At 43.6% G+C, this 27,411-nt stretch overlaps 1 protein-coding gene and 1 pseudogene across 1 annotated transcript in view; both read right to left on the bottom strand.

The window, feature by feature from the left end:
- Nucleotides 1-27,411, bottom strand: part of Pole (DNA polymerase epsilon, catalytic subunit) — a 54,528-nt gene that overhangs the window by 5,045 nt on the left and 22,072 nt on the right. Inside the window, exons 26-42 of the mRNA XM_021162898.2 lie at nucleotides 25,483-25,697; nucleotides 20,336-20,438; nucleotides 19,649-19,729; nucleotides 19,435-19,557; nucleotides 14,178-14,387; nucleotides 13,742-13,951; nucleotides 13,436-13,579; nucleotides 8,835-8,975; nucleotides 8,424-8,577; nucleotides 8,240-8,346; nucleotides 7,913-8,089; nucleotides 7,606-7,829; nucleotides 7,204-7,424; nucleotides 6,768-6,972; nucleotides 4,328-4,501; nucleotides 2,696-2,821; nucleotides 1,089-1,230 (exon numbers count right to left, since the gene is read on the bottom strand). Coding sequence (XP_021018557.1) covers nucleotides 1,089-1,230; nucleotides 2,696-2,821; nucleotides 4,328-4,501; nucleotides 6,768-6,972; nucleotides 7,204-7,424; nucleotides 7,606-7,829; nucleotides 7,913-8,089; nucleotides 8,240-8,346; nucleotides 8,424-8,577; nucleotides 8,835-8,975; nucleotides 13,436-13,579; nucleotides 13,742-13,951; nucleotides 14,178-14,387; nucleotides 19,435-19,557; nucleotides 19,649-19,729; nucleotides 20,336-20,438; nucleotides 25,483-25,697 — 2,757 coding nt within the window. The remainder of the gene's footprint in view (nucleotides 1-1,088; nucleotides 1,231-2,695; nucleotides 2,822-4,327; nucleotides 4,502-6,767; nucleotides 6,973-7,203; nucleotides 7,425-7,605; nucleotides 7,830-7,912; nucleotides 8,090-8,239; nucleotides 8,347-8,423; nucleotides 8,578-8,834; nucleotides 8,976-13,435; nucleotides 13,580-13,741; nucleotides 13,952-14,177; nucleotides 14,388-19,434; nucleotides 19,558-19,648; nucleotides 19,730-20,335; nucleotides 20,439-25,482; nucleotides 25,698-27,411) is intronic.
- LOC115031179 (small nucleolar RNA SNORA70) lies at nucleotides 4,014-4,134 on the bottom strand (annotated as a pseudogene).

The following is a 27,411-nucleotide window of genomic DNA, read 5'->3' as shown; positions in this document are numbered from 1 at the left end:
GCTAAGAGAGTCTCTGGTGGTGAGGATTAAGGCCAGTCCAAACTACACAGTCAGAATCCAGCTCACAAAATAGAACCTCTTGTGTTGGTGACAATTTTCCCACAGGCACAACTTGACTGGGTACCTGTGATCCTGCCAGGGTGAATTCACTTCTACATCAGCTTATCGGAAAAGTTGACACTAACACTATGCCATTATCCTGATGGGCACATTTCCTTTTTTCCCCCTCAGTGAAGTCTATCTCCTAATCCCAACTCTTAACTAGAACTGCTCCTATCTAGACCTTTGAGCCATGGTGCCTAAGGACGTCCTGACCTTGTCCTCCAGCTTCCAGTCTTTCTGCTTTCCAGTGCTTCCCCTTTTGGCCATCTGCAAGGATGCCATGGAGAACAAGGGCTGCTGTCTTGTCCTATCTCCTGGGTACTACTTTAGCACAAGGTGATCAGCTATATCTCCACTTCACAAATATCACAGCCCTTCCCTCACATGGCTCTTGGATGCAGTCTCCATTCACCCACAGGCATTGTGCATCACTAAATTCACCTGCTAGCTCCCGAACCCTGCCCTTTCACAACTCTGCACTGGAATGCCTCCCCTGACCTGACACTGCCTGCTTTTCTTCCCCTTGTGGTGTGTTAGTCTTAGGGTGGGCAAGTAAATGCCAGCATTTCTGTTCTAATGCTGAATTCCATTCTGTGCAAAAAGTGGGCACTGCCAGCTCTTTGTGATCACCTGAAACAACTGCCCTGACACCCAAAGTGCCTGAGCTGTCCCAGCTCTCGGGGTGTCTTGCTCTCTCGACATGTCTGGCATTGCGAGTGTTTCCACAATTCTCTCTCCTCCCTCTTTTCCATGAGTTTTGCCAGGGTCTGCCTCATGGAAATCTTTGCTTTCACTAGGGTTAATGCTGTACTCCTAACTTTTCCTGTAAGGCTCCGGAAACAGGACTTACAGAGGTAAGCAGTATCTGCCACAGGGTGAATGTGGTCATACATATATATACACACACACACACACACACACACACACACACACACACACACACACACACACACATATATATATATATATATATGAACCATACTTACCTCTTTTACCTGTCCACAGTGAATACTAGATGGAACTTTTCCTTTGATTCCACCATAGTTGGATGGATCCATCCAGAGAAGGAATTCCCAGCATCGAGAGAAAGAGATGGTCAGGGAATGAAAGATCTCTTTAGAATGGATGCTGCAAGAAGCCAGACAAAAACTATGAAAGTGACACAGGAGTTTTCCTTGTTCCTCCCTTCCCTTCTTTCCCTTTGTAGCTATATACTTATCCTTTTACTTACAAATGAACTTCAAGTGGATTCAGACAGTCCCCCAGATTTCCTAGCATACTGAAGGAGCTGCCTGTAAACAACTGCCTGGTAATGACCAAGAGGGAAGGAAGCCAGGGCAAGCCCAGGTCCACTGCCTCTGTCTTAGTCGGGTACATGTCACTGGCAGCATTGCTTCCTGTTTTCTTTTCTTTTTTTTTTTTTTTTTTTTTTTTTGGTTTTTCGAGACAGGGTTTCTCTGTGTAGCCCTGGCTGTCCTGGCACTCACTTTGTAGACCAGGCTGGCCTCGAACTCAGAAATCCGCCTGCCTCTGCCTCCCGAGTGCTGGGATTAAAGGCGTGCGCCACCACGCCCGGCGCTTCCTGTTTTCAAGCACTGTAAGTTTTCTTCATTGGTACCATTCTAAACAGAATCCTCCTCTTCTTCATTTCTTTTTCTTTTCTTTTTTGGTTTTTTGAGACAGGGTTTCTCTGCATAGCCTTGGCTGTCCTAGAACTCACTCTGTAGACCAGGCTGGCCTCAAACTCAGAAATCCACTTGCCTCTGCCTCCGGAGTGCTGGGATTAAAGGCGTGCACCACCATGCCCGGCATCTTTTTCTTTTTTTTAAAGACATGTTTATTTATTTACCTTAATGTATGAGTGTGTGCTGTTAAGAACATTTACTCTTCCAGCTGGGAGTGGTGGCGCACGCCTTTAATCCCAGCACTCCGGAGGCAGAGGCAAGTGGATTTCTGAGTTCCAGGCCAGCCTGGTCTACAGAGTGAGTTCCAGGACAGCCATTTACTCCTCTATCAGAACTGGAGTTCCGATTGGGTAGATATAACTGTCTCCAAGAGATCTGACTGACACTCTCTTTTGCTTTAGGCACCCATATACACTTTCTCAAAAACAAAACAAAACATAACAAAACCCCAACAGTCCCCTCCCCAAAATACCCCAAAATTAAATCCTCAAGACTTCATCTTATTTACACTGGAGCCTTTGGGCCCAAGCAGATTTGAGGATGTGATTCATCCAGGTAGTAATCACTGCCTGAAGCCAAAGGTATAAAACGGGGTCCTGCAATTGGAACGTGATGACTGACCATCTGGAATCACAACACTCCCATCTGTGAAAGGTTTATGCAACAGCACTTTATAGAACCTTCCTATAAACAAAAGGTGGTAGGTACTCCTTTAATATTTGAGATTTGAACAACATGCTTTATATCTGAGTTGTCTACAATAGGTATACCACAGTGTAGTAGCCACTCTTTCATGCTGCTATGCTTAACCCTTGGTGTGATTTCTTCATCAGCAATGGAGACACCCTCAAGCATCTCTCTGAAGCTATGGCAGCTGCATCATCAGCCAGGATGTCCCTTCCACTAACCTGTTGGTGATATATTCCACATAGGCAAGGGCATCCTCTATTCGGCGCTTCTTTGTACAGAGAATGATGCGATTGAAGTTGGCATAGACGATTGATGACCCCAGGCGCTTGAACTCAGCAACGAGCCTGTGGAATACGTTTATAATTAATGCAGGAGGTGCCTTGGTGCAAAAGAAAGCCAAAAAAATATAAAAAGAAACCATGAAGAAGACCATGGTGATATTGAAACAAGTATCCTGATGCTAGAGATGGCTTAGCGGTTAAGAACACCGACTGCTCTTCCAGAGGTCCTGAGTTCAATTACTAGCAACCACATGGTAGCTCACAACCACCTGTCATGGGATCTAACGCCCTCTTCTGGTGAGTCTGAAGACAGCTATAATGCACTCATACATAAAATAAATAATTCAAAAAGAAAAAAAAAGTATCCCAACTATGCTTAGAATGAGCAAAAAGAGCAGAGATTCAGGACCCAAAAGCAATAAAGAAACTTCTTTATCTTTTAAGGTGAGGTTTGGGGACTGGAGAGATGCCTCAATTGTTAAGAGCATTGGCTGGCCTCCCATCACCTACATGGATGCTCACAACTGTCTATAATCTCAGTGCCAGGGGATCCACTACACTTTTCTGAACTTTAGGACTCAGGCAATCCTCACTCTCCACCTCCCGAGCTGTGACTACATGTGCATCCACCACAGCAGAGCAAGATCCCTCCTCTGCTTTTACATGGGAGTCCAGCATGGCAGAAAAATAGCAGGAACAAAAGCGATAGATAATAAAAAGGTGAAGAAAAAATGGTAAGCTCTTATTATATAATATATATAAAATATTTATATTATATAAACGGCTCCTTTTCATACAGAACTCATTTAGGTTTTGTTTTTTTGCTTTGACATTGTTTCACTCCATTGTCCAGGCTGACCCAGAAATCCTTACATAACTCAGGCTATCCCTTGACTTGACATCTTTCTCAGCCTCCTGAATGTGCTACTTGTCCAGGGGAACGTGTGTGGGGTATATCTGACTCCACAGCCATCAGGACAGAGCTACTTCTCAGCGACCATGTCTTCAAATTCACCTGTATTAAACTTGATAAAGGCCCACTTCTTTGAGGCGAGGATCTTCTGGTGGTCATAGAACTTGAACTTAGCTCTACAAAGAACCCCAATCACATGTTGCTTACTCTGCAGCTTAGTAAGGATGGACGTGCTTACCTGGCCAATGAGAACCTTGGGGCTTCCCAAAGGTACCATGAATACCTGTCTGGAGCCTAGACTGGGGACAGCACTGAGATCAGAAACTTGAATAACTGCCAGAGAATTGCCTCCAAGGTCCCTTAGGACAACCCATATAGGCAACCAGCTGTATACACTACTAAAGAGGCTCCTGTTGCACACCAGGGCCCCTTGGGGAACTCTATTCAGGTTTTCCTTTTGTTTGGGTTTTTTTTTGAGACAGGGTTTCTCTATGTAGCCTAGGCTCTCCTTGAATTTGCTCTATAGAGCAAGCTGGTCTTGACCTCAGAGATCTGCCTGCCTCTGCCACAATAGCAGTTAAAACTGCCTGGGCTTTATACATCCCAAAAGCACTGGCTTATGTCCCTCAGCCCACAGCACAGGGTGAAACACTCACTGTAGGAAGAGCTTCTTCATCATATTGTGCAGCGTCCGGTGAAGGGCTGGGTCATGGAGCAGAGAGCACGGTGACTGGAGCCAGCGGTAGAAGTGCATTACCTGGTTGTCAGCGTAGATGTTGTGGTACTGTGTGATTTCCTTTACCCAGCCAACCACCATGCTCTTCAGGATCCTGAAAGAGACAGCAAAGGAAGATGAACTGTAATATACACTGCTGCCGGCATCACTGTCCCTTTTCATAATCCTTAACTGCCACTGCCTGAGTTCCACTCCTTGGCCCAGTAACTTGGGAGCATCACCTCCTCACCACTTCCCTCCATTTAACATCTGACTTGCTTATCATACCTGGACAAGGAGACCCATAATAGGCTTTTATCCTTCTTAAGATTAATTTTTAATTTTTCAAAATGTATGTGTAGTTGTGATGGTCTGTACTGTGAGGCTAGGTGCCCACAGAAGGCAGACAGTGTCTAATATATCGGAGCCATATTTACAGTGGTTGTCTGTAAATGCATTCCAGGAGCTAAGCTCATGTCCTCTGTAGTAGCAGTAGTCTTTATTATTTTTTTGAGACAGGGTCTCACTGTCGGAAGAGCAGGAATGAAGAGTCATAGAGTTCATTATGAACCGTCCATGTGAAGAACTAGGGACTGGCCCAAGCTGCGTTTTCTAGACACCAATGATACGCAGGGAAGGTTCCTGGAACCCATTCTGTGCTTAGACAGAATAGACTGGACTTGGGTAATGAAGGAGCCAGAATGTCAGAGCTATGATGCTGAGGTCACTTTTATGGCTTTCTGTAAAAATGCCCACTTCCCTCAACTGGTGGCTGCTGCTACCTGGGTCTGACCCCCACCTGCTGCTCAGGGTTGAAGCACTTCTTCTGCTACAACTCTGCTCAGTTCCCAGCTCTCCTAACCTAGTTCTTACTTCATCAAATTCTTTCTTCCTTCATTTGGAGGCAACGGGGCTGAAATACATGTTTTAGAATCACAGGCTTACTTAGCCACAGTAATACATCATGACCACAGCCCCTCTGACCTTGGCTTTGCCATTTCTGGCATGAGTGAAGACTGTACCATCCTGTGGGGCTATAGAAATATAGGCAGAGTAAAGTGCTCTGTGTTCCTGGTGCAAAGGAACCACTCTATAGTATACACTGTTCCATCACTAGGAGCCAGGGCTGACCATATCTCTGACAGATGATACTGGCTACTATGACTCATTAGGCTGGGTATCCTGGGAATTTCCTGCAGATACACCTTTGATTAAACTGAAAGCAATTATGTATCAAAAAGTTCTTTGTGAGAAAAGCTTCTGGCCTCAGAAATGTCTGATGATAGCACTTGTATTGCCTATTAGTAATTAGGCAGGGACATGGGGGTCCTTGATTGCATTATGGAAGACTCAAGGGACAGACATTCCAGGAATGCTGACTCTAAGGCTGGAGATGGCATAGTAGTTAAGAGCACATACTACTCCTCCACAGGACTGGAGTTCCATTCCCAATACTCATACCAGGTGTTTTACAACCTCATGTAACAAGTTCCAGGGTATCTGGCTCCTCTGGCTTCTTTGGATATCCATACTCACATGAACGTGCGGCCACGCACCCACCCCCCACCCCCCACACACAATGGGAACCATCTCCTTTTCTGAAGAGAGAAAGGGTGGATGGGATGAAGGGAAGGTGAGAGGGAGGAGCTGGGAGGACAGGAGAGAGGGGAAACTTCGATCAGGATGTAAAGTAAATAAATGACTTAATAAAAACATAACAAAAATAATTTTTTAAAAAAAAGTTGAGGGCTGGTGAGATGGCTCAGTGGGTAAGAGCACCCGACTGCTCTTCCAGACTGCTCCTCCGAAGGTCCAGAGGTCAAATCCCAGCAACCACATGGTGGCTCACAACCTTCCTTAACGAGATCTGACTCCCTCTTCTGAAGTGTCTGAAGACAGCTACAGTGTACTTACATATAATAAATAAATAAATCTAAAAAAAAAAAAGTTGAGCCAGGTGTAGTGGCACACGCCTTTAATCCCAGCACTCGGGAGGCAGAGGCAGGCGGATTTCTGAGTTCGAGGCCAGCCTAGTTTACAAAGTGAGTTCCAGGACAGCCAGGGCTATACAGAGAAACCCTGTCTCTTCTCAAAAAACCAAAAAACCAAAAAAAAAAAAAAAAAAAAAAAAAAACCCAACAACAACAAAAAACAAACAAAAATTGAATGTGTGGCACACACCTTTAATCTCAGCACCTGGAAGGCTTCTATGAATCTGAGCCAATATAGTCTACACTGTGAGTTTTGGACAATCCAGAGCTACACAGGGAGCCCCTGAAAATATATGTATTTTGCTGACTCTGGCTTTGGCATTCTAAAGTGGGGGTTACCCTCCCTGCTGCCTTGGCTAAGACGGTAGCATATTATATGAGGGCAGATACCTGAAGGTACTAGAGCAGAGGGCTGTCTCATCGTAGTTGGCCAGGGCACTGGCAGCTTGATTGCCTGTCACCATGTCCTCTAGGGAGGCCTGCTGGATCACATCGAAGCTGATGCCCATGCTGCCAGCCCCCTCCATGTCATTGACATGATGGGACTGGAGGATGGTGTTGACTGCCAGATTTTGAATGTCCAGCTCCACGCACACTGCAGGGAAACACAGCTTGTTCACATATGCCAGCCAGCACTAGGATCATTTCCCAGGTTAACTGAGCCAGTCATTGCACTAATAGAACAGAAAGTGCTGCCTGCAAGGACAGGCATAGCACATGACCTCTGACTGACATCTAACTTATGGTACCCATTTCTTAAGACTTGCCTTTGGTCTTCTTCCACATGGTTGAGCAGAAGACCCCATCTTTCCCTTCTCTCACTCACCAGTAGAGTAACAGCCAGAACTATTGATCTCCACAGTGGCTCGGTCATCAAACTCCATGACAAGGCGGTTGTCATCAGCTTCCTTTCCACCCAGGTCAGGCCGAGAGGTAGGGGATAGCCAAAGCAGGTGGTTATGGTGCTGGAGGTGGCGTGCAAAAAAGAGGTCTGAGCCAAAGGTGGAGATGTCTTCTGGCAGGTTTCCAACAGGGATGTGGAAGTACCTATACAGAGGTACAGGTTTAGTCCCAAGTATACCAGCATCATTTAGGGACCATTTGCAGGGCCATACACTGTAGGCACCCAGCTTATAGCCTCACTTGTTTACCTCTCTTCTTGTGTGTGTGCACTGGGAACTGCACTTTCTAGCTAACTTCTACTACTGAGCTACATCCAACTCCTCACCTGCTCATCTCAAAGGCCTGTGAAAGGCACAAGTCTAAATTGAGGTAGTGCCGGATCATTCGGCGAGCTCCATGGCGCTGCCAGTCCAGGACTGCATAGCTGATCTTGTCAGCCACTCGGACAGGCACTAGTGGGAACTCTTCTAAGACTGGAATCTCACTGGTCAGCCTACACAGCTCCCAGCTAGACTGGACAGCGATGAGTGTGGGCCCCCGGCGCTCTTCCTGGGTTGAGAAGGCAGAAAGGGCTCAGTAGACAAAAACCTCAGGATGGGAGACACTCACCACTGGACCCCAACTTCTATTACCTTGTAGGCAAGCAGGAAGCGCTGGATGGCTCTGCAGATGGTCTTCAGGTTGGTTTCAGCACGAACTTCAAAGGTGTGTTTTGGGGGAGGCAGGAGCTTGGGGTCCACCTTGTCCAGCAGCAGGCTGTGTTCTGATGAGTACAGGGCACTGAGCCCTGGCATTTGGTTGCTTCGTACCTAAGCAGACACCAACTGTTAGGCCTGTTGTGTGTGTGTAGCTGGGCAGTCACTGTGCCTTTCTATTTCTAAGTGAATGGCAAGAGGAGTATCTTCCCCATATTCTGCCTGACCCACAAATTCTCACATGCCCTGGGCCCAATGACTCACAGTATCCAACACAAACACAGATGCTCTTCGCTGTGAGGGGATAAAGACCCCAAAGAGTGCCTTGTGGCCCTGAGTGTGATGGTACAGGTAGATATGGCGGATACTCCCTGTAGAAGAAAATAAACCCGTTGCCTGAGATGCAGGGGGGGCAAGGTAGGTGATAGGGCTGTTGGTAAGGCGATACCTGGTTCCAAGTAGCTGAACTGGGCCAGAGAACGCATTTCAAGGTGCTCGAGGGCAAAAGTTTCAGCTTCCCAGCCCGAAAGGTGCCTTGTCAGCTGTTTGTTGACCACACACACACAGCCCAGCTGCACGAGGGCCCGGAATAACAATGGGACCTGGGAGAGTAGTTAGTATGTTGGGTCAAATGGGAGACTCCAGCACCACAGCTCTATCTGTGGCCACATACCCCATCATAGTCTGTCTTCACCCACAAGACACCACCTTAGGTAGATACGCTGCTGACAGTCATCACTATCTAATCCTCCTCCCCACCACTGCCCACTGCCCACTGCCCGATTCCCTGTGGGATTCTCTCTGATCATCCAGCTTCATTTTCAACCAGGTGCTCATTGGCCAGGGAGAAAAAAATCACCTGTGTCTCATACACGCCCTCAATGTCTGGTACCGACAACTCAGTGTTGATCTCGTTGATGTGTTCTTGGTACATGTCCTCTGGTACTGAATACTCATAGAGATTGTAGACAATGTTGGAACGAGGAAGAGCCCGATTCACCTGGTGACAAAGTGGTGATGAGCCTACCACAGCCTACAGAGTGGATCACTAACCAACTCCGAGGGCTTTCAGGACCCAAGACAGTCAGCTCCCCAGCTTCAAAGACTACAACTAAAACACTACGGTATAATGAAATAGCAACCTGGAACTGGACTATAAATGCTTTCCAACCGAGACATCAGCTCTTGTCTGCATGGGCTCCCAGGTAAGGTTTCTCAGATCTCTCAGTTTTATTAATTGGAGGTCGTAGGTATCTAAAACCCACAGATAAACCATACTTTTTTGGCCAGAGAACTAGAAAAGAGATGATGGGGCAACCCTTATGTGTGTACTGGTTACATGTATGGGAGCATGGAGAGGATACACACTGACTGTTCATTAATCTTCACAAAAAATACACTCTCTCTTCAAGCTGCAAATGCACAGACATACTCAGAGGAACACAAACACTTGGAAATTGAGCTAACAATGGAACCTTTACACAAAGAAGGCAAGACTGAATTTGAGATCTAAATTAACAGGATTGGCCGCCTCAACATTCTCTAAAAGATTAAATAAATAAAAAAAATTTTTGCTTGTTTATTTTGTATGTGCGTTTAAACAAGGACTTGAAAGCATCACCTCTCTGCTACTATATGGGCTCAGCTTCCCTTTACTCAGCGTCATTCCACCAGTGCAAGAATTGTTTTTCATATAAATGCCCACAATATCAAATGAGAGTTGTCCTCTATGGAACGAGTGTCTTGATGTAACAATCAGGGAAAAATGAGTAATTCTCAAGGGAGAAGAGAGCACCATCAAATGCTAGTCCCGTGCTGAGTCACACATCACAACTAATAAAAGCTTTATGGCAACTATAGCTGCATCTACCATGAGACAGCTAGACTAGATGGTTCATATACCTATAATCCCAGCAGGGAGGCTGAGAAAAGCCAGTTGAGAATACGGTTAGCCTATGTAATGAAATTATTTCAATAAAATAACAAAATGGAGATCTCAGTTGGTAAAGTGCTTCCAGTATAAGCATGAAGACCCGACTCTGGATGCCTATCAGCATGTAAAAAGCCTGGCACAGTGGTGCACAATATCATCCCAGTGCTAGAGAGGTGGATGGATGGATGGATGGGTGGATGGGTGTACGAATTCCTAGGGACTGCCAGTGACATGGACTTGTAGAAACAGTGAGCTCCAGGTTCAGGTGCAAAGCGATTGAAATGGAAGTCTGATGCTGACCCTGGGCTTCCACAAGTGGCACCCACACATACAGGTGCACACACCTGCATGCTTACAAACCAAGGGCTATAACCTACCTCAGTATCTGAGCTCAGTGAAAGAATGAAGACAATTAAAATATGTCAGGAATTATAAATATAAAACCATAGGATTTATTCAGTCAAACAAACACAAATGAACAACTCTTAAAACCAGAGGAAAAGATTTTTTACAACCAAGTAGCTACCATCTACTCTTTCCTACTAAATGCATGCCTGAAGCAGTAGCATAAGAGAAAAAAAGTAGTCAGGGACCAAGAGAGCTAGCTCACAGAGCACCAACCAGCAACAGTTTCCTGGCTTCCCCTCTGGGAAATTCTAATGGAATTACATGAAATTAGCCAGACTGAAATTTCAGAGTATGATTCCATAAAGGGGCATTCTAAAAAGGTTAATGCTATAGCAACAGAGGCCAGTGTCTACGGATGGGGCGAAGAGAAACCAGAACACAGTGAATTAAGGATGACAGAAGTATTTTGTATTTTGAAAATCATGGAACTGTGGCTGCCATTACCCATGCAGTATTATGGTCAAAAGATCACTTTACTGTATTTAAATAAACAAAATAAAGTCTGGAAAAATAAATACCAAACTGATGATAGTTGTTTCTTCAATAGCTAACTAGGAAATGGAGAGTTAGAAAATGGAAAAGAGGAAAGAGGGAACTTCCCAGCTCCTCCTACAGACTTCAGATATTGTGACGTTGCTGACAAGGACTTTCTATGGACACACTGTAGGTGTAGTTCTTATCTTAATACGTCACCAATACAAACAATACCTGGACCAATACCAAATATCAGGAGCTCAGAAAGGTAACTATAGTGTCTACAGAATGACACACTGACACAGAGCTGTAGATCTAGTGCATCCATAGTTACAGAAACATTGATCTGACACACTAGCTGTACGGAGAGGGGCAAGTGTGCTCTGGGGAGGTGGAAATGCCTACCTGGATGGTGAGGAGAATGATTCAGGTAGCTATATTTTTCAGAATCGATGGAAGTCAACTGTAAGCCACACTTATTTATCTGCATTAGGGAAGGCAGGCTGTAACTGATTATAACTAAACAACAATATATTCCCAGGTTCACAGTATCTTTTTTTTTTTTAATTGTTTGTTTTTGAAACAAGAGTGCTGCGATGTAAGCCAGACTGGCCTTGAACTTAAGATCCTCTTGCCTTGGTATCCTGAGTGCTGGGCTAATAGGAAAGGTCATGCCATCCAGGCTCCTAGGAATACTTTTAAAACATAAGAAAAAAGAAAAAGAAAAAGAAGAAGAAGAATCAAAAAAGGAAAGAAAAAGAAAAAAGTAATCTACTTGCCATCCATTACCTTGGAAACAATATTATTTAAGGGCAAAATAGTAAATATTCCACTTTTTAAGGAAAGGAAGAAACTCGTTTGCTTCTGTGCTGGGGTACACAGCTTAGGGATAGAGTGTATACCTAACAATTCACTAGTCCTTGAGTTTGATCTCTAGGATTGAGAAAAACACAATTCATGAGCTTAGCATGGTAACACAGGCCTATAATCCTAGCATGTGGGTGGCAGATGCAGGAGGGTCAGGAATTGAAGGTCAGCCTCACTTTTATTGCAAACTCAAGGCCAGCCTAAACTACATGAGACTCCTCTGTCTCAAACAATGAACACCTCTGTGCTGGCTGGTTTTGCCTGTCAACTTGACACAAGCTGGAGTTATCACAGAGAAAGGAGCCTCTGTTGAAGAAATACCTCCATGAGATCCAGCTGTAAGGCATTTTCTCAAATAGTGATCAAGGGGGCAGGGCCCACTGTGGGTGGAGCCATCCCTGGGCTGGTTGTTTTGGGTTCTATAAGAGAGCAAGCTGAGCAAGCCAGGGGAAGCAAGCCAGTAAGGAACATCCTTCCATGGCCTCTGCATCAGCTCCTGCTTCCTGACCTGCTTGACTTCCTGTCCTGACTTCCTTTGGTGATGAACAGCAATGTGGAAATGTAAGCTGAATAAACCCTTTCCTCCCCAGCTTGCTTCTTGGCCATGGTGTTTTGTGCAGGAATATAAACCCTGACTAAGACAACCTCCATCCTGAAACAAATTGATTCTAAGTGATATACAAAGTTCTTATACAGAAAGGGCAGAGAACCTCCATCCTAGAATCCCCAGGGGAGCCAAGGACAGTGATGTACACAGAGCCAGAGGGAGCAGATAATCACAAAGGTGAAAGGTTCTGTAGTGCAGACATTCTCCTACACAATCACCACTGCACAGCTCTCCCTGTATGAAAATCCATTAGTCCCACGTGTCCATTATCCTGATGACCCCTGCCTGCCCACTTTCTAGGTTCATATTCCACCAAGTCAATGAGCTGGAATCAGGCCTCACATATTCCACCTACAATTATGTACCTCTCCCAGGTGTTCCCCGTGTATAGCTAGTGTCCACCTGTGAGCAGACAATAATCATGAACTAGCTCTACCCTGAGATGTCACATAGAGAAACTTCCTCAAAATCTTCTAAGTCAGGCTGGAGAGATGGCTCAGTGGATAAGAACACTGACTGCTCTTCCAGAGGTCCTGAGTTCAATTCCCAGCAACCACATTGTGCCTCATGACCATGTGGAATGGGGTCTGATGCCCTCTTCTGTGTGTCTGAAGACAGTTACAGTGCAAAGAACCACCTACCTAGAATATGACTCCATTTCTGAGATGCTGTGACCAGGCAAGTCCTTAGGCTTGGGATAGTGTGGTTGGCTGCCTGGGGCTGCAGGGAAGGACTGGATTCCAGCTGATTAGCACAGGCTTCTTTTGGGGATGGTGAAGTCTGAATTTGTGCTATAGTTCATATTGTCACGAATTCACTAAAAGCCACTGAATTATATTCTTCCATTGAACAGGCTATATGGTGGATGAATTTACATCCCAATGATGCTACAACTACAGTACTCACAAAAACTATCTCTAACCCCTATCCAACTCTTCCCTGTTCGTCAGCTTGATGGACAGCAGCAGTTTCCCTTCCCGGACATTCAAAGACAGTTTCAAGTAACTCTTTACAAGACCCCAGTATCACTTGGAAAATGGAGACAGGCCACACTCTCAGCAGCTATGTGGTCTTGGGTCTGCAGAGTCCATGCTTCTGACCAGTTCTTTATGTGGCCTCCATTATATGGAGACACCTCAGAGGTGACAAGCAATGCCAGCAGCCTCCTTACCTTCCGATATGCAGGTCCATCCTCTGCTTTGGCAACCCGCTGGTTTACATAGAATACTCGAGGGATACTCAGCTTGATGCAGTGCAAGTCATTGCCAATGATAGCCCACAGCCGGAACAGACCAGCCTGTCTGGTCTCACTGATCTAAGAAAATGCAGAATACATAGTACATAATCAAGGAACATACTGACACCTGTGAACAGGTCATCTCCCACATGGCCACATCCTCCTATGTGCAGGGCCCCTGTGATGGGCAGGACACTGAAGGCATTTCTTCCATCCTATACTGCAGGAATGGCTGCACACCTGTATTATCTGCCATGGAAGGTCCATGATGCTGCGGGCAGTCCTTCGAAAAAAGCTCCCCAGTCCTGTGGAAGGTCCCTCTCGGATAGCCCCAAGTCTTGGCATATCTTCTGCTGACTCTAAGCGTTGCTTCTTCCTGAGGGCTAAGCGCTGTTGGGCCTGCAGCTGCCACTTTTTCTTGTGGAACTGGAGCCAGACCAACCACTCTTCCTAGGACAGATGGAAATTAACAATTGCTAACACACGTTGATCATCAATACCTTCCTCTAACAGCCTGCTCTTTATTCCTAAGCTTCGGCAGCTTTAAATGCTCTCTAACACTCAGGCATTTCTGCAACCAACTTGTTCCAGGGCAAGGATTTGCCTTAGGATCCCTGTACTATATGGCATACCTCTAGGATACAGAGTGCCACAGCAACTTTCTCAGAGGTCTTACCTGTGTGGTTCCAAGGGAGGGAGGCTGCCCTAAGACCTCTTGCCAGGGCACAGTTAGTGCAATATCCTGAGACTCCTTTTGGGTCTCCCAGACTCGCTTCCTCTTAGTAGCAACTGGGACTGTAGAGTGGTGTGGCTTTGTGAGTCCAATGTCCTCCATGTCTGGAGTGCAGAGGCTCAGACTGTTTTCTGAAGCCTGGGCCATCACAATCTGGAAAGATAAAACTCAGCCTTATAATTGAGAATCTCAATCTGGTAAATTCTATTCTATTCATAGCATATCTCCCGAAAAGGGCTGTTAACAGACTACCATAATTTTAAAAACAAACAAACAAACAAACAAAAACAAAAAAAAGATTTTTAATCATGTGTATGTACATGGGTGCAGTTCCCTCAGAGGTCAGAAGACATTGGATCACTTGGGGGTGGAGTTATAGACAGCTGTGAACCCCCTGATAGAGGTACTAGGAACCAAATTCAGGTACTCTGCAAGAACAGTATGTGCAGTTAACTGCTGAACTCCAGCCTGTTCTTCCACCCCCTTTTTGGAGACAGGGTCTGACTGTGTAGCTCTCGCTGGCAGTTGAAAACTTTCTGAGATGTTCCTGTCTTTGTCTAGGAGCACTGGCATTAGATCATTTGTCTTAATTCTCCTAAGGAAGCCGTCCATCCTAAGCCATTTCCCAGCTCTTTATCAGAGAATGTCAGTTCTTTCAAAAAGATGTAGCCTTTTTACAAGGTTGTATGTTTTGAGTCAGAGCTGAAGTTTTAACACAGGTTTAACCCTGACTATGAAGGGAGAAAAGAAGGGGGCACTTAGGAAAAGAAGACAGCCACCTAAATGTGAGTGATTCCCATGACAGAATCATCTTGGTGGTTCCTGTTCTTTTTGTTGTTGTTGTTTTTTTGATAGGATCTCACTGCATAGCCCAAATTGGCTTTGAACTCTGGATCCTCTGCCTTAGCCTCCCCAGCAGCTGTAGTTACAGGTCCACCACACTTGAACCAGTTAAGAATGTGTTCTGGGCTGGAGAGATGTTTCAGCAGGTAAGAGCACTGACTGCTCTTCCGGAGGTCCTGAGTTCAAATCCCAGCAACCACATGGTGGCTCACAACCATCTGTAATGAGACTGGATGCCCTCTTCTGGTGTTTCTGAAGACAGCTACAGTGTACTTATATATAATAAATAAATAAATCTTGAAAAAAACTTGTAAGAATGTGTTCTATTATTATTATTGTTGTTGTTGTCATTACTTGTACTACTACTCCTCTTATATTTTAAAGGACTAGAACTTTTGCTGGATCGATCTCACAGCCAAAGTTAGTATACCTTGAGGTCAATTAAAATAAGACTGCTAGCCTACTGTGTACTCAAAACTGTTTAACCTGCTTTTAAGAGAACAATGGGACAACCTTGTTTGCCTTGAAGTTCCCATGTATCAACTTTTATAACTTTAGCTAATGCATATCTGTAATCTAAAATTAGGTATGAGGCAGGGGTCAGAAGCAGAGACAGAGGCAGATCTAAGGACAGCCAGGACTACACAGAGAAACCCTGTCTTGAAAGACCAAACAAGCCGGGCAGTGGTGGCGCACGCCTTTAATCCCAGCACTTGGGAGGCAGAGGCAGGTGGATTTCTGAGTTCGAGGCCAGCCTGGTCTACAGAGTGAGTTCCAGGACAGCCAGGGCTATACAGAGAAACCCTGTCTCAAAAAAAAAAAAAAAAAAGACAGACCAAACAAACAAAAACACCACCAAAATTACCACACAACAAAACACACAAACAAGCCAAAAAACTCATTCGACACCCCCCCCCCCCAAAACAATGATGTTTGTTATCTGAGTTGGTTGGAGCCTTGTAAAACTGTTGAAAGATTTCTGCAAAGTACTTCATTCCTTCCCCCATGTGATGTTTTCTATACTGTTCAATAAACATAGTAAGAAGCCCTTTGTTAAGGAGACACACAGACAGATACCATTCACAAATGGACTCACACAGACCAACAGACAGACACAGGAACAAACTCCTAAGATAAAATGTAGGCTGGCACTGATTCAGACTCAAAACAGACAGAGGATGGAGACACAGGGAGCAGTTAGTAGAGAATTTAAATATTAACTAGATCTTGGTTAAATGACTCTAAGGGGAAGTGCTTTTATTTCTTTCCTTAATTCAACACTAGTGCATTATTGGTGACTGGGAGTTAGTCACTAATGCATATAATCTGAACAAGCAGCCAATGTTTGTATGTACTAAGCCATCTCTTTAGCCCATAATTACTGAGCATAAAGTTTTATTTGTGCATTAAGTATAGCTATTTAAAAACAGTTAGGGGGCTAGGGAAATGGCTCTTCTAACCTCTGTGGCACCAGGCATGCACATCATGCACACACATATATTCAGGCAAAATACTTATACACATTAATTTGATATATTTTACTGATTTGTGATGTATTCATTTAACAATCGAGTTTATGTTAAATTTTTCTAAAATGATTGTCAATCTTTTATTTAATAATTTTTTTGAGTTTCAGTAGAATTTTGATTGAATTCAAGGCTACATTGTTAAAATTATGTACTCCTAGTGAGTCAAGACTTGTAGAGGCAAGATGGCTCAGTAGGTTAGGTTATTACCTCCAAATCTGCTCATCTGAGTTTGATTTTCCTAGGACTCACACAGTGGAAAATTGATTCTTCTAACATTCCTATACATATAACACACACACATATAAATACAAGTAAAAAATAATAAATGAAATAACAATAATTCAAGAGACCTGCCAAGGACAGGATGAAGAAGACTTGTTGCCAGGCATGATGGCACACCTCCTTAATCCTAGCACTCAGACAGGAGGCAGAAGCAAGCAGATACTGAGTTCCAGGCCAGTCAGGCCACATCTTGTCTCAAACAAGACTACATAACATCTATTTATCTAAATTTTGTATTTGAGACCAGGTTTCTCTGCGTAACCCTGGCTGTCTTAGAAAAAAATGTGCATATGTGTATATGCAATACAAAAACGCTCTTGGTCTGAGCTACCTCCTGGCCCTACATTAGCTTTCTTTGGCTAACATTTACTTGGTACATACATTTTTTTTAGGTACAGTTCTTGAAAATATCACATTGCTAAAGCTTTAAAATCTAAACTGGGTATGTACATACATGCTTATAATCTCAGCACGCAGGAAACTGGGATAAAGGGATTGGGAGCTTAAGGCCAGTCTCTGCTTCACAGAGGGTTAAAGGCCAGCCTGGCTTAAGACTTTGCCTCAAAAAATTAAAATAAGCCAGGTATGGTGGCATACAACTTTAATCCCAGCACCTGCAGAGGCAAGTGAATCTCTTGGTTTGAGGCCAGCCTGGTCTATAGTGTGAGTTCCAGGACATCCAGGGCTATACTGAGAAACCCTGGGTCAGACATGAACACACACACACACTCTATTTTAGGTTAACGCTGAGTCTATAGCATTCTGGCTTATAACTCACTCTCACTTGTGTTTTGAGGTAGAGACACGAGTGTACCATACTGTGCTCCAACTTGGCCTTGAACTCATATTCATCCTGTCTTAGCCTGCCAACAACCAGGATTATAGGCATGAGACATCATAACTGGTACACTTCTAATTTTCAACACTTCTAAATTTCAATGCTTTTTTGGGGGGGGAAAGGGGGGGCGGCTGATGGCTCAGCAGTTATGAACTTTGGCTGCCTTTCCAGAGGACCTGGGTCCAATTACCAGCACACACATGTTGGCACACACATGTTGGTGCACAACCATCTGTTAACTCCAGTTTCAGGGAATCTCACACCTTCTTCTTGCCTCCGTGGGTACTGGGCAAGTAAGTACTTCACACATATATGCAGACCATACACTTAAAACCTTTTTAAAAAAATTCCCTCCTCCTCTAATTTTTGTTATGCTGTCTTTTTGTATTTTTCAAAGATTACTTTTTTTTTCTTTTTTAATTTTTTTATTAGGTATTTTCCTCATTTACATTTCCAATGCTATCCCAAAAGTCCCCCATACCCCCCCCTCAAAGATTACTTTTTATTTTTGTGTGTATGTCTGTGTAAGTGTATGCCATATGTATGCAGAGGTCTTTTTTTGTTTGTTTTTGCTCTTGTTTTTTTCGAGACAGGGTTTCTCTGTGTAGACTTGGCTGTCCTGGAACTCACTTTGTAGACCAGGCTGTCCTGGAACTCAGAAATCCGCCTGCCTCTGCCTCCCGAGTGCTGGGATTAAAGGCGTGTGCCACCACGCCCGGCTGCAGAAGCCAGAAAAGGGTCTTGGATGCCCTGGAGCTGGAGTTTCAGGCAGGTGTAAGCCACCTGATAGGAGTGCCGGAAGCAGAACTTGTGTCCTGTGAAGGGGAGGAGGGCTCTGGAGAGAAGACCACCACCAGCTTTTCACCCACACTTTCATTACTCAGTCTTTGGTGTGTCTCCAGGAATGATCTGCATTTTGTTAAGAAACTGAAGTCTAGGAGCCAGGCGTGATGGCGCATACCTTTAATCCCAGCACTTGGGAGGCAAGGCAGGTGGATTTCTGAGTTCGAGGCCAGCCTGGTCTACAGAGTGAGTTCCAGGACAGCCAGAGCTACACAGAGCCCTGTCTTGAAACCTGTCTTGAAAAACAAAACAAAAAACAAAACAAGAAACTGAAGTCTACAGTAGTGAGCTAGGTGAGGTCACTATGTCTAATTTGCATACCCCATCATTTACATGCAAATGAGCTCTTCATACCCATCTGATGACTCACATATGCTTTTTTTTCCTTCAATATTATTTATTTATTTATTTATTTATTTATTTATTATATGTAAGTACACTGTAGCTGTCTTCAGACACTCCAGAAGAGAGCATCAGATTTCATTACGGGTGGTTGTGAACCACCATGTGGTTTCTAGGATTTGAACTCAGGACCTTTGGAAGAGCAGTCGGCGCTCTTAACCGCTGAGCCATTTCACTAGCCCCCCCATATGCTTCTTGTTACACAAAATGACACTGGATGGCCCTAAAGAATAAGGCACCACAGTGTACACTTTTAGAGATAAAACTTCTCCTTAGTGGTAGTATTGGGAAATTATGGGCCAAGCAGGGTGGTACATACAGGGGCAGAAATCTCAGAGTTTCACACCAATCATAGGGAATTTTAAAATAGTCAAGGCTATATGGAGACCCTGTCACAAAACCAAAACAAATAAAATTTATGGATAGCAGCTTGCAGACCTTGGTACCCTGGGCTCTGTGTTACCTGTCTCTTTCCTTCAAGCACAAAGAGCTCACTGATCTTCTTTTGTTTGTAGATATCATTCTTCTCTAGTAGTTTTTTGTGTAGCCAGTCTGGATGTTTGACACGTGGAACTGGGTTCTTCACCTAAGAGAGGATAACACACAGCAGGAAGAAAGTCTGCTGTAGGTTCGCTGGTCTTTGTGGCCCAGGATGGTACCCATGGCTTTTGCCTCACCTGCTGCAGAGCTGCGGGGATGGTGATGATTTTCTGGATGGCACTCCCCAGCCGCTCTATGTAGTAGTCCCAGTCCAGAATCTGCATGCATGAAAAATGAGAAACAGCACTTGACTATATGTTACAGGCCAAGATTACTAAATGCTTGTGTTTCACTTTACCTTCTAGAAACGGCGTGCTCATTTAAAGCATTAGGAGACTATAGGATCAAGAAACAGTGGATGGTTAAGGTAGTACCCCAGCTTTATCCCATCAAAGAGCAGCCTAAGGGCTTCCTGATACCCTAGAGCAGTGGTTCTCAACCTTTCTTAACACTGTGACCCTTTAGTACAGCTCTTTATGTTGTGACCCCCAACCAGGAAATTATTTTTATTTTTATTTCGTAACTGTAATTTTGCTACTCTCATGAATTGTAATGTAAATCTGTGTTTTCTGTCTTAGGCGATCCCTGTGAAAGGTCAGTTAGATTCTAACTTTTTTCTACACCTTTAATAGTATAAAAATAGCGGGCTGGAGAGATGGTTCAGTGGTTAAGAGCACTGACAGCTCTCCTAGAGGTCCTGAGTTCAAATCCCAGCAACCACATGGTGGCTCACAACCATCTGTAATGAGATCTGATACCCTCTTCTGGGGTGTCTGAAGACATATAATAAATAAATAAATCTTTAAAAAAAAATTAGCACTCACTGTCCGAATATCAAAGTCTTGAAGTGATGAACTCTTTAGCCATTTCCGGAGAAAATGTTTCCTCACTGTAGGCTCTGCTTGGAAAATGGCAAGTGGAATGGCCCTAGGTTAGGAAAACAAACAGAATAAAAAACAATGCAAACCCACTTTAACTCTTATCAAACACTTACATCTTGTATCTGATGTTTATAACATTCAATGACTGAGTGATACTTTATCATGTTAAAGCACTTAGGAGGGGGATAGGAACGGGCCTAACTGGTAGAGGACTTGCTGATCCTATATAAGTAAGACTCTGGGTTCCATTCTCAAAAATATAAAACAGAACAAAGAATAAGAAGGGAAAAGAAGAGGGGGAAGAGAAATACATGAATGGATAAAGAAAATATGACAGGGGCTGGAGCAATGGCACAGAGGTTGAGTGCTGGCTGCTCTTCCAGAGTTCCTGAGTTCAATCCCCAGCATCTATATAGTGGTTCATAACCATCTATAATGAGATCTGGTGCCCTCTTCTGGTGTGCAAGGATGCAGACAGAACAATGTACACATAATACACAAACAAATTTTAATTTCTTTTTAAGATTTATTTATTTATTATATGTAAGTACACTGTAGCTGTCATCAGACACTCCATTAGAGGGCGTCAGATCTCGTTACGGATGGTTGTGAGCCACCATGTGTTGCTGGGATTTGAACTCCGGACCTTCGGAAGAGCAGTCGGGTGCTCTTACCCACTGAGCCATCTCACCAGCCCCCTTAATTTTTTTTTTTTTTTAATTAAAAAAAAAAAAAGGAAAAGAAAATATGGCATAGGCATACATACACAATGGAGTTAACTATATGGAGTTAAGTATATTCTCATGCCATTATTGTTTTACTAAGTCATAAAGAACCTGAAATTATACCCTTTACAAGATGGAACTAAAGATTATGTTAAGAGAAATGATACAGAAAGATAAATATAGTTCATGTTTCTCTCACATGCAGCACCTAGTTTTAAAAAGACATTAAAGCACAACAAAGCCTATCTGTGGTAGTTTGAATGAGAATAGCCTTCATAGACTCATATTTGAATATCTGGTCCCCCGTTGTAACATTTGGGAAGGATTAGGAGGTGTGGCCTTGGTGTGGGCCGGGCTTTGAGGTTTCAAAAGACTTCCTTCATTTCCAGTTATCTCTCTCTGATTCTACTTGGGCATTAAGATGTAAGGTAAGGCCTCAGCTGTTCCTGCTTCTACCCCTTTGCTCTGCCATCATGGACTCTACCCCAGAAACTCTTATAAGTTGTCTTGGTCACAGTATCTTATTACATCAATATAAAATTGACCGAGACAAGGCAAAACAATGGCAGTTAATATGATCACAGTATACTGTATGTATGAATGTATCATAATGAAGACCCTACAAGTTAATGCCATCACAGTATGTTATGTGTATGGATGGGTTATCATGAAGTCCCATACTAGTACACATAACGAGGAAGAAAAGGGCTGAGGTTGAATGCATATCGCCCTGTGTTAGCAACTTGCTTTGTAAGCAGCCACTGTTCAGAGCTGTTTACAACCATTCTTATATGTGGGCAGTAGACACTTCTAAAACATTATTAACTGGGTAAAATACACAGGAGATGGAATGCTTTTCTAAGGTGTGAATTCGTTTTCATATTACCAATAAAGCAGCCGGCAAAACGTTTTTTATTATGAAATATTATAAACTTAGAGCACAGCAGGTACTCATATACTCAGCTTTGTCAAGCTGCAATGCTCTAAAATGTCATTCCCTGTGAGAGACAATAAAGAGGAATGCTGCAGGTCCCCTCTTCACAGAGACAACAACACAACCTTTCTCTGGAATGTATTACCTTTGTGCATGTCTTTATTTTGATGTAGCCACAAGCAAAGAAAACTACGTGGCAGGGTTGTTGTTATTATTATTGTTATCATCATCATCATTTCTGAGGCAAGGTCTCCTGATATGGTCTAAACTGTTCTGGAACCTCTATGTAGTCCAGATTGGCCTGCCTCTCAGCCTCCTGTATGCCACGATGACAGGTGTGCATTGCCAAACCCATCTCCTACACGGTAGTCTTGGCAAAATCTTGTCTGAAGCTCCTCTTGGTGCCTGTGATATAGTTCAACCCTTTCAACGTCTACATAGCATGTCTTCATCTATTTGTTTGTTTGTTTTTTCAAGACAGGGTTTCTCTGTGTAGCCCTGGCTGTCCTGGAACTCTCTTTGTAGACCAGGCTGTCCTCGAACTCAGAAATTTGCCTGCCTCTGCTTCCCGAGTGCTAGGATTAAAGGCGTGCGCCACCACACCCGGCTCTCTTCATCTCTTTTGCAGTGTAGGAGACTGAGCCCCAGGCTTTGTTCACACTAAGTGTTCTACAACTAATCTACATACAAGATTACTTCATCTTTCTGGAATTAGGGATTGAATTTAGGGCTTCCCAAATAAGCACTCCCAGCCCTTTGTTTCTATTTTGAGACAGTGTTGCTAAATTTTCTAAACAGGCCTCTCTAGCAGCTTTAGATTACAGACATGTACCTCCATACTTGGCTCTTGCAAGCCACCCATTTCTGGAAGATGGTATTTTCTTTCTTGTTTTTCCTTTTTGGTTTTTTGAAACAATGTTTTTCTGTGTAGTCATGGTTGTTCTAGAACTTGATTTGTAGACCAGGCTGGCCTTGAACTCAGAGATCCACCTGCCTTTGACTCAGCAAGAAGGATGCCATTTTTAAGACAGGTACTAAACATGATACAATGAGCATGTAAAGCTATGTGATACATGTGCCAAGTGGGAATTGGGGATGCAGCCCATCTAATATTCCCTGAGTCTGAACTTTAGTACCATATAAACCAAATATGATGACTCAAACCTTCATCCCAGAACTTGGGAGGTAGAGACAAGAGGATTAGGAGATCAAGGTGAGCCTTGGCTTCACAGAGTTTGAGACAAGCCTGAATTACTTTAGCCTGAGACTGAATTATTTTAGCCTGAGACTGAGGCTAAAAATTGAACAAAGACTGGCAAGATGGCTCAGCAAGTAAAGATGTCTATTGTTAAACCAGACAACCTATGTTCACTTTCTGGGACTCACACAGCAGAATCCACTTCTACATCTTCTGACCTCCACATGTGCACTGTGGAAAACATGTTTCTTCTCTACACACAAAATAGACTCTTCAGGTGTCATACTCCAGCTGCCTGGTCTACTTGTTCATCATATCTTTCCTTTGGGTTCTTTATCTAATTGATATGTTGAAATCTGTTATTTTATTCTCTATATGAATCTGTCAAATTGACTTTAGACCAAATTTCTTTAGGATACTGGCAATTTTTCCTTACAAAAATATTTGCCTTTTTTCCCCCTAAAGGGCTCTACAGGAAGGTGGGTATTAACATTTATCATGTACCCACTGCTGAGTAATAAACCACTCATCTTTCAGTGAGCTGAGATTACAATTTTTTTTTTTTTGGTTTTTTGAGACAGGGTTTCTCTGTATAGCCCTGGCTGTCCTGGAACTCACTTTGTAAACCAGGCTGGCCTCGAACTCAGAAATCCACCTGCCTCTGCCTCCCAAGTGCTGGGATTAAAGGCGTGCGCTACCACCGCCCGGCCGAGATTGCAATTATTGATGCTCATGTATCCTGTGATCTCACCTAGGGTGGATGGATCACTTGTGTAGATAGATGAGTAGCCTCCTCACTTACATACATGACCTCTCAGCTTCTAGGAGGCTAAATGTCCAACCTCGTAACTCTTTTTTTTTTTTTTAAAGACTTATTTATTTATTATATGTAAGTACACTGTAGCTGTCTTCAGACACTCCAGGAGAGGGCGCCAGATCTCGTTACAGATGGTTGTGAGCCACCATGTGGTTGCTGGGATTTGAACTCTGGACCTTTGGAAGAGCAGTCGGGTGCTCTTACCCACTGAGCCATCTCACCAGCCCCCCAACCTCGTAACTCTTGTTGACTGGGGTTGAGAAGTCTCATGTTTGTCTACCTATTCCATTGGTCACAGAATCACAAGCTGCCTAGTTACTAGGTAAGAGGTCAGATGTACCTTTCCGTGAGAGAATCAAGGTTATGTTAGGAAGTACCACGGTAGCCTTCAATTCCTGAAGGAATCGTAGATTTATCCTGCCTCTACCACTGGTTCTCAAGATTCCTGTTGGGATTACTTTGCATTTGAGGCTCTGTAATCCAAGTGTGACGAACCCTTCCTTTCCTGTGCACCAACCACAGAAGCCACATTTCCTCTTTAATTCATACTCGCATGGCAGGAAATAGAAGTTGGTCTAATGGAGTCCCCTGATGCTGTATCTGATACGTCCTAGGAGTTGAAACGTGTTTTCTTCTCACCTGTGATGGTGACGGAGAAGTGTTGGTGCTATTGGCATGTAAAGTAGCCTCTTGTAGGCCAGAGTACTACTTTACTCAGCTCTTCATAGAGCCACTCTCACCAACAAGTTGTTGTATGAGCAGCCCAGATCCTGTCCTTCCAAGATATCCACATCTATGTCCATGAAAAAGAAGCTGACTTCCTTCAAACTAAAGTTCTCCAGACTTACCATTCCTTTTCCAGGGTTCCACTTGGGCCTACAAGGCCTTCCTATGAACTGATATGCATGAGATAGAGGCCAGTTTTCCTTTTTCTTTCTAAGACAGGGTCACACCTGTAGTACTAGCTGGCCTTGTATTCACAGAGCTCCATCTGTGCCTGCCTCTAGAGTGTAGAGATTTAAAGACATCACTACCACACCAGGTAGTCTTCCTTCTTTCAACAGCCACCAAATCCACATTCTCCCTATGAAAACTCTAGTATAAGGATCTAGAGGCTGCACCACAGGTGTGGATTTGCAAAGCCAGTTTTCGCTTTTGTTTTTTAAGGCTAGAGAATGACTATGTAGCCAGCCCAGTTTGGCCTCAAACTCACTATAGTCCAGACTAACACTGAACTCATGAAACCTGTGCTTTAGTTTCCCAAATACTGGGCTTACAAGTGTATACCATCATACCTGTTACCTTGAACACTCCTTCAGGACACAGTCTCTTAAGTTGCCCAGGTTGTCTCAGCCTTTTGAGTACTGGGATTATAGGCACTCACCCATCTGCTCAACTCTTTAAAGAGGTCTTTACCTCTCAGTGACAGGAGACCCCTCTGGCTTTCGGGAGATGATATAGCGGCAGCTCAGTCCAGCATCTTTGACCATTTGGTCTCCCAGGAACTCAGCCAGGCGCTTTGCTGTACTGATGGACGTAGACTTCTGCTCCCCGTAATCTTCTAGCTTCCGAGACATGGAGCGGTTCTCCGAAATCAGCTCAAACAATTCAGAATCGGGCATATTAGCAGCCTAGAGAAAGAAACAACAGATGCCAGGAAGGTGAAGGTCATATTCACTTTGATTCTATAGGATTGTACCTATCTATTTCTTCCCTAGAAAGCTGAAGGCAGACTTTGGATTTCCAAAGGACAGAGTAATGTCAAAAAAAAAAAAAAAAAAAAAAAAAAAAAAAAAAAAGCTGGAGAGATGGCTACTCTTCCAGAAGTTCTGAGTTCAATTTCCAGTAACCTCATGGTGGCTCACAATCATCTTAATGGGGTCTGATGTCCTTTTCTGGCATGTCTGAAGAGAGCAATGGCATACTCATAAACATAAAATAAATAATCTTTAAAAAAAAAAACCAAACAAACAATAACAACAAAAAACCCAAAACCAAAACTAAAAAAAAAAACCCTTAAAAAAGCTACCCTAGGGCTGGAGAGATGGCTCAGTGGGTAAGAGCACCTGACTGTTCTTCTGAAGGTCCAAAATTCAAATCCCAGCTACCACATGGTGGCTCACAATCACCCGTAATGAGATCTTGACGCCTTCTTCTGGAGTGTCTGAAGATAGCTACAGTGTACTTACATGTAAGTAAGTAAGTAAGTAAGTAAGTAAGTAAGAAAGAAAGAAAGAAAGAAAGAAAGAAAGAAAGCAAACAAGCAAGCTACCCTAGCACCATTAGTCAGAGCCCTAGCACTGCATTAAAGTGTGTGTAGGATAGGGCAATGGCAAGATGGCCTAGTGGGTGAAAGTACCTATTGCCAAGGCTGACAGAGTCTTTTTTTTTTTTTTTATTTAAATTTGTGTGGAAGTGTTTTGTCTGAATGCATCTCTGTGCATCACTGTGTTCCTGGTGCCCATGGATGTCAGAAAAGGGTGTTAGATTGCTTGTGACTAAAATTACAGGCAATGTGAGGTGCCATGTAGGTGCTAGGACTCAAACCCAGGTGTCTTAACTAACGAGCCATCTCTCTAGCCCATGTGAACCTGGATTTGATCCTCCAGGACCCACATGATGTAAGAGGGCCATCTCCTACAAGCCGTCCTCTGACTTCCACATGTACCCTGTGTTACTCCAGTGTCTCCTACCCTCAAAATAAATGTCATTTGAAGAAAAGGCACACAAAACCTTACCTTTTATCTTATTAAGTTGTGCACAAACTTATCAAGAAATATGTTTGAGCAATAAGTGCCAAAGCCATACTGTGTGGGGAATAATTATGCCCAAGACAGAAGATAAGGTGACATCTGTCCAAAAGAACTGAATTTCATGTGACACTGGCTGGAACAATGGGATTCTTAAACTTCCTCACAGATGGAAATGTGCAGACAGATGGACTGGTAAGTGGCTACAAACATGTAACAATACAGAAATAGTCAAATATTCTGAGGCAGAACTAAAGGCACTCCTTCCTCTTCTTTCTTTAGTAATACTCAAGATAAATTATAAAAATGATGTGTGCAGCTGGATGTCCTGGCATGTACTTTTATTCCCAGCATTCAGGAGAAAGATAGAAGTCATCTCTATGATTTTAAAGTTATCCTAGTTTACATACAAATACCAGGACAGCCAGGGTGACACAGTAAGATTCCTATCTCGAAAAAACAAAAACAGAACCAGCACTTGGGAGGCAGAGGCAGGCAGATTTCTGAGTTCGAGGCTAGCCTGGTCTACAAAGTGAGTTCCAGGACAGCCAGGGCTACACAGAGAAACCCTGTCTCGAAAAACCAAAATTAAAAA

This window comes from Mus caroli, unplaced genomic scaffold (genome assembly GCF_978045245.1).
Source record: "Mus caroli unplaced genomic scaffold, Mus_caroli_1 scaffold_4, whole genome shotgun sequence".
Classification (NCBI taxonomy): Eukaryota; Metazoa; Chordata; class Mammalia; order Rodentia; family Muridae; genus Mus; species Mus caroli.
This window is presented reverse-complemented; position numbering and strand designations above follow the sequence as displayed.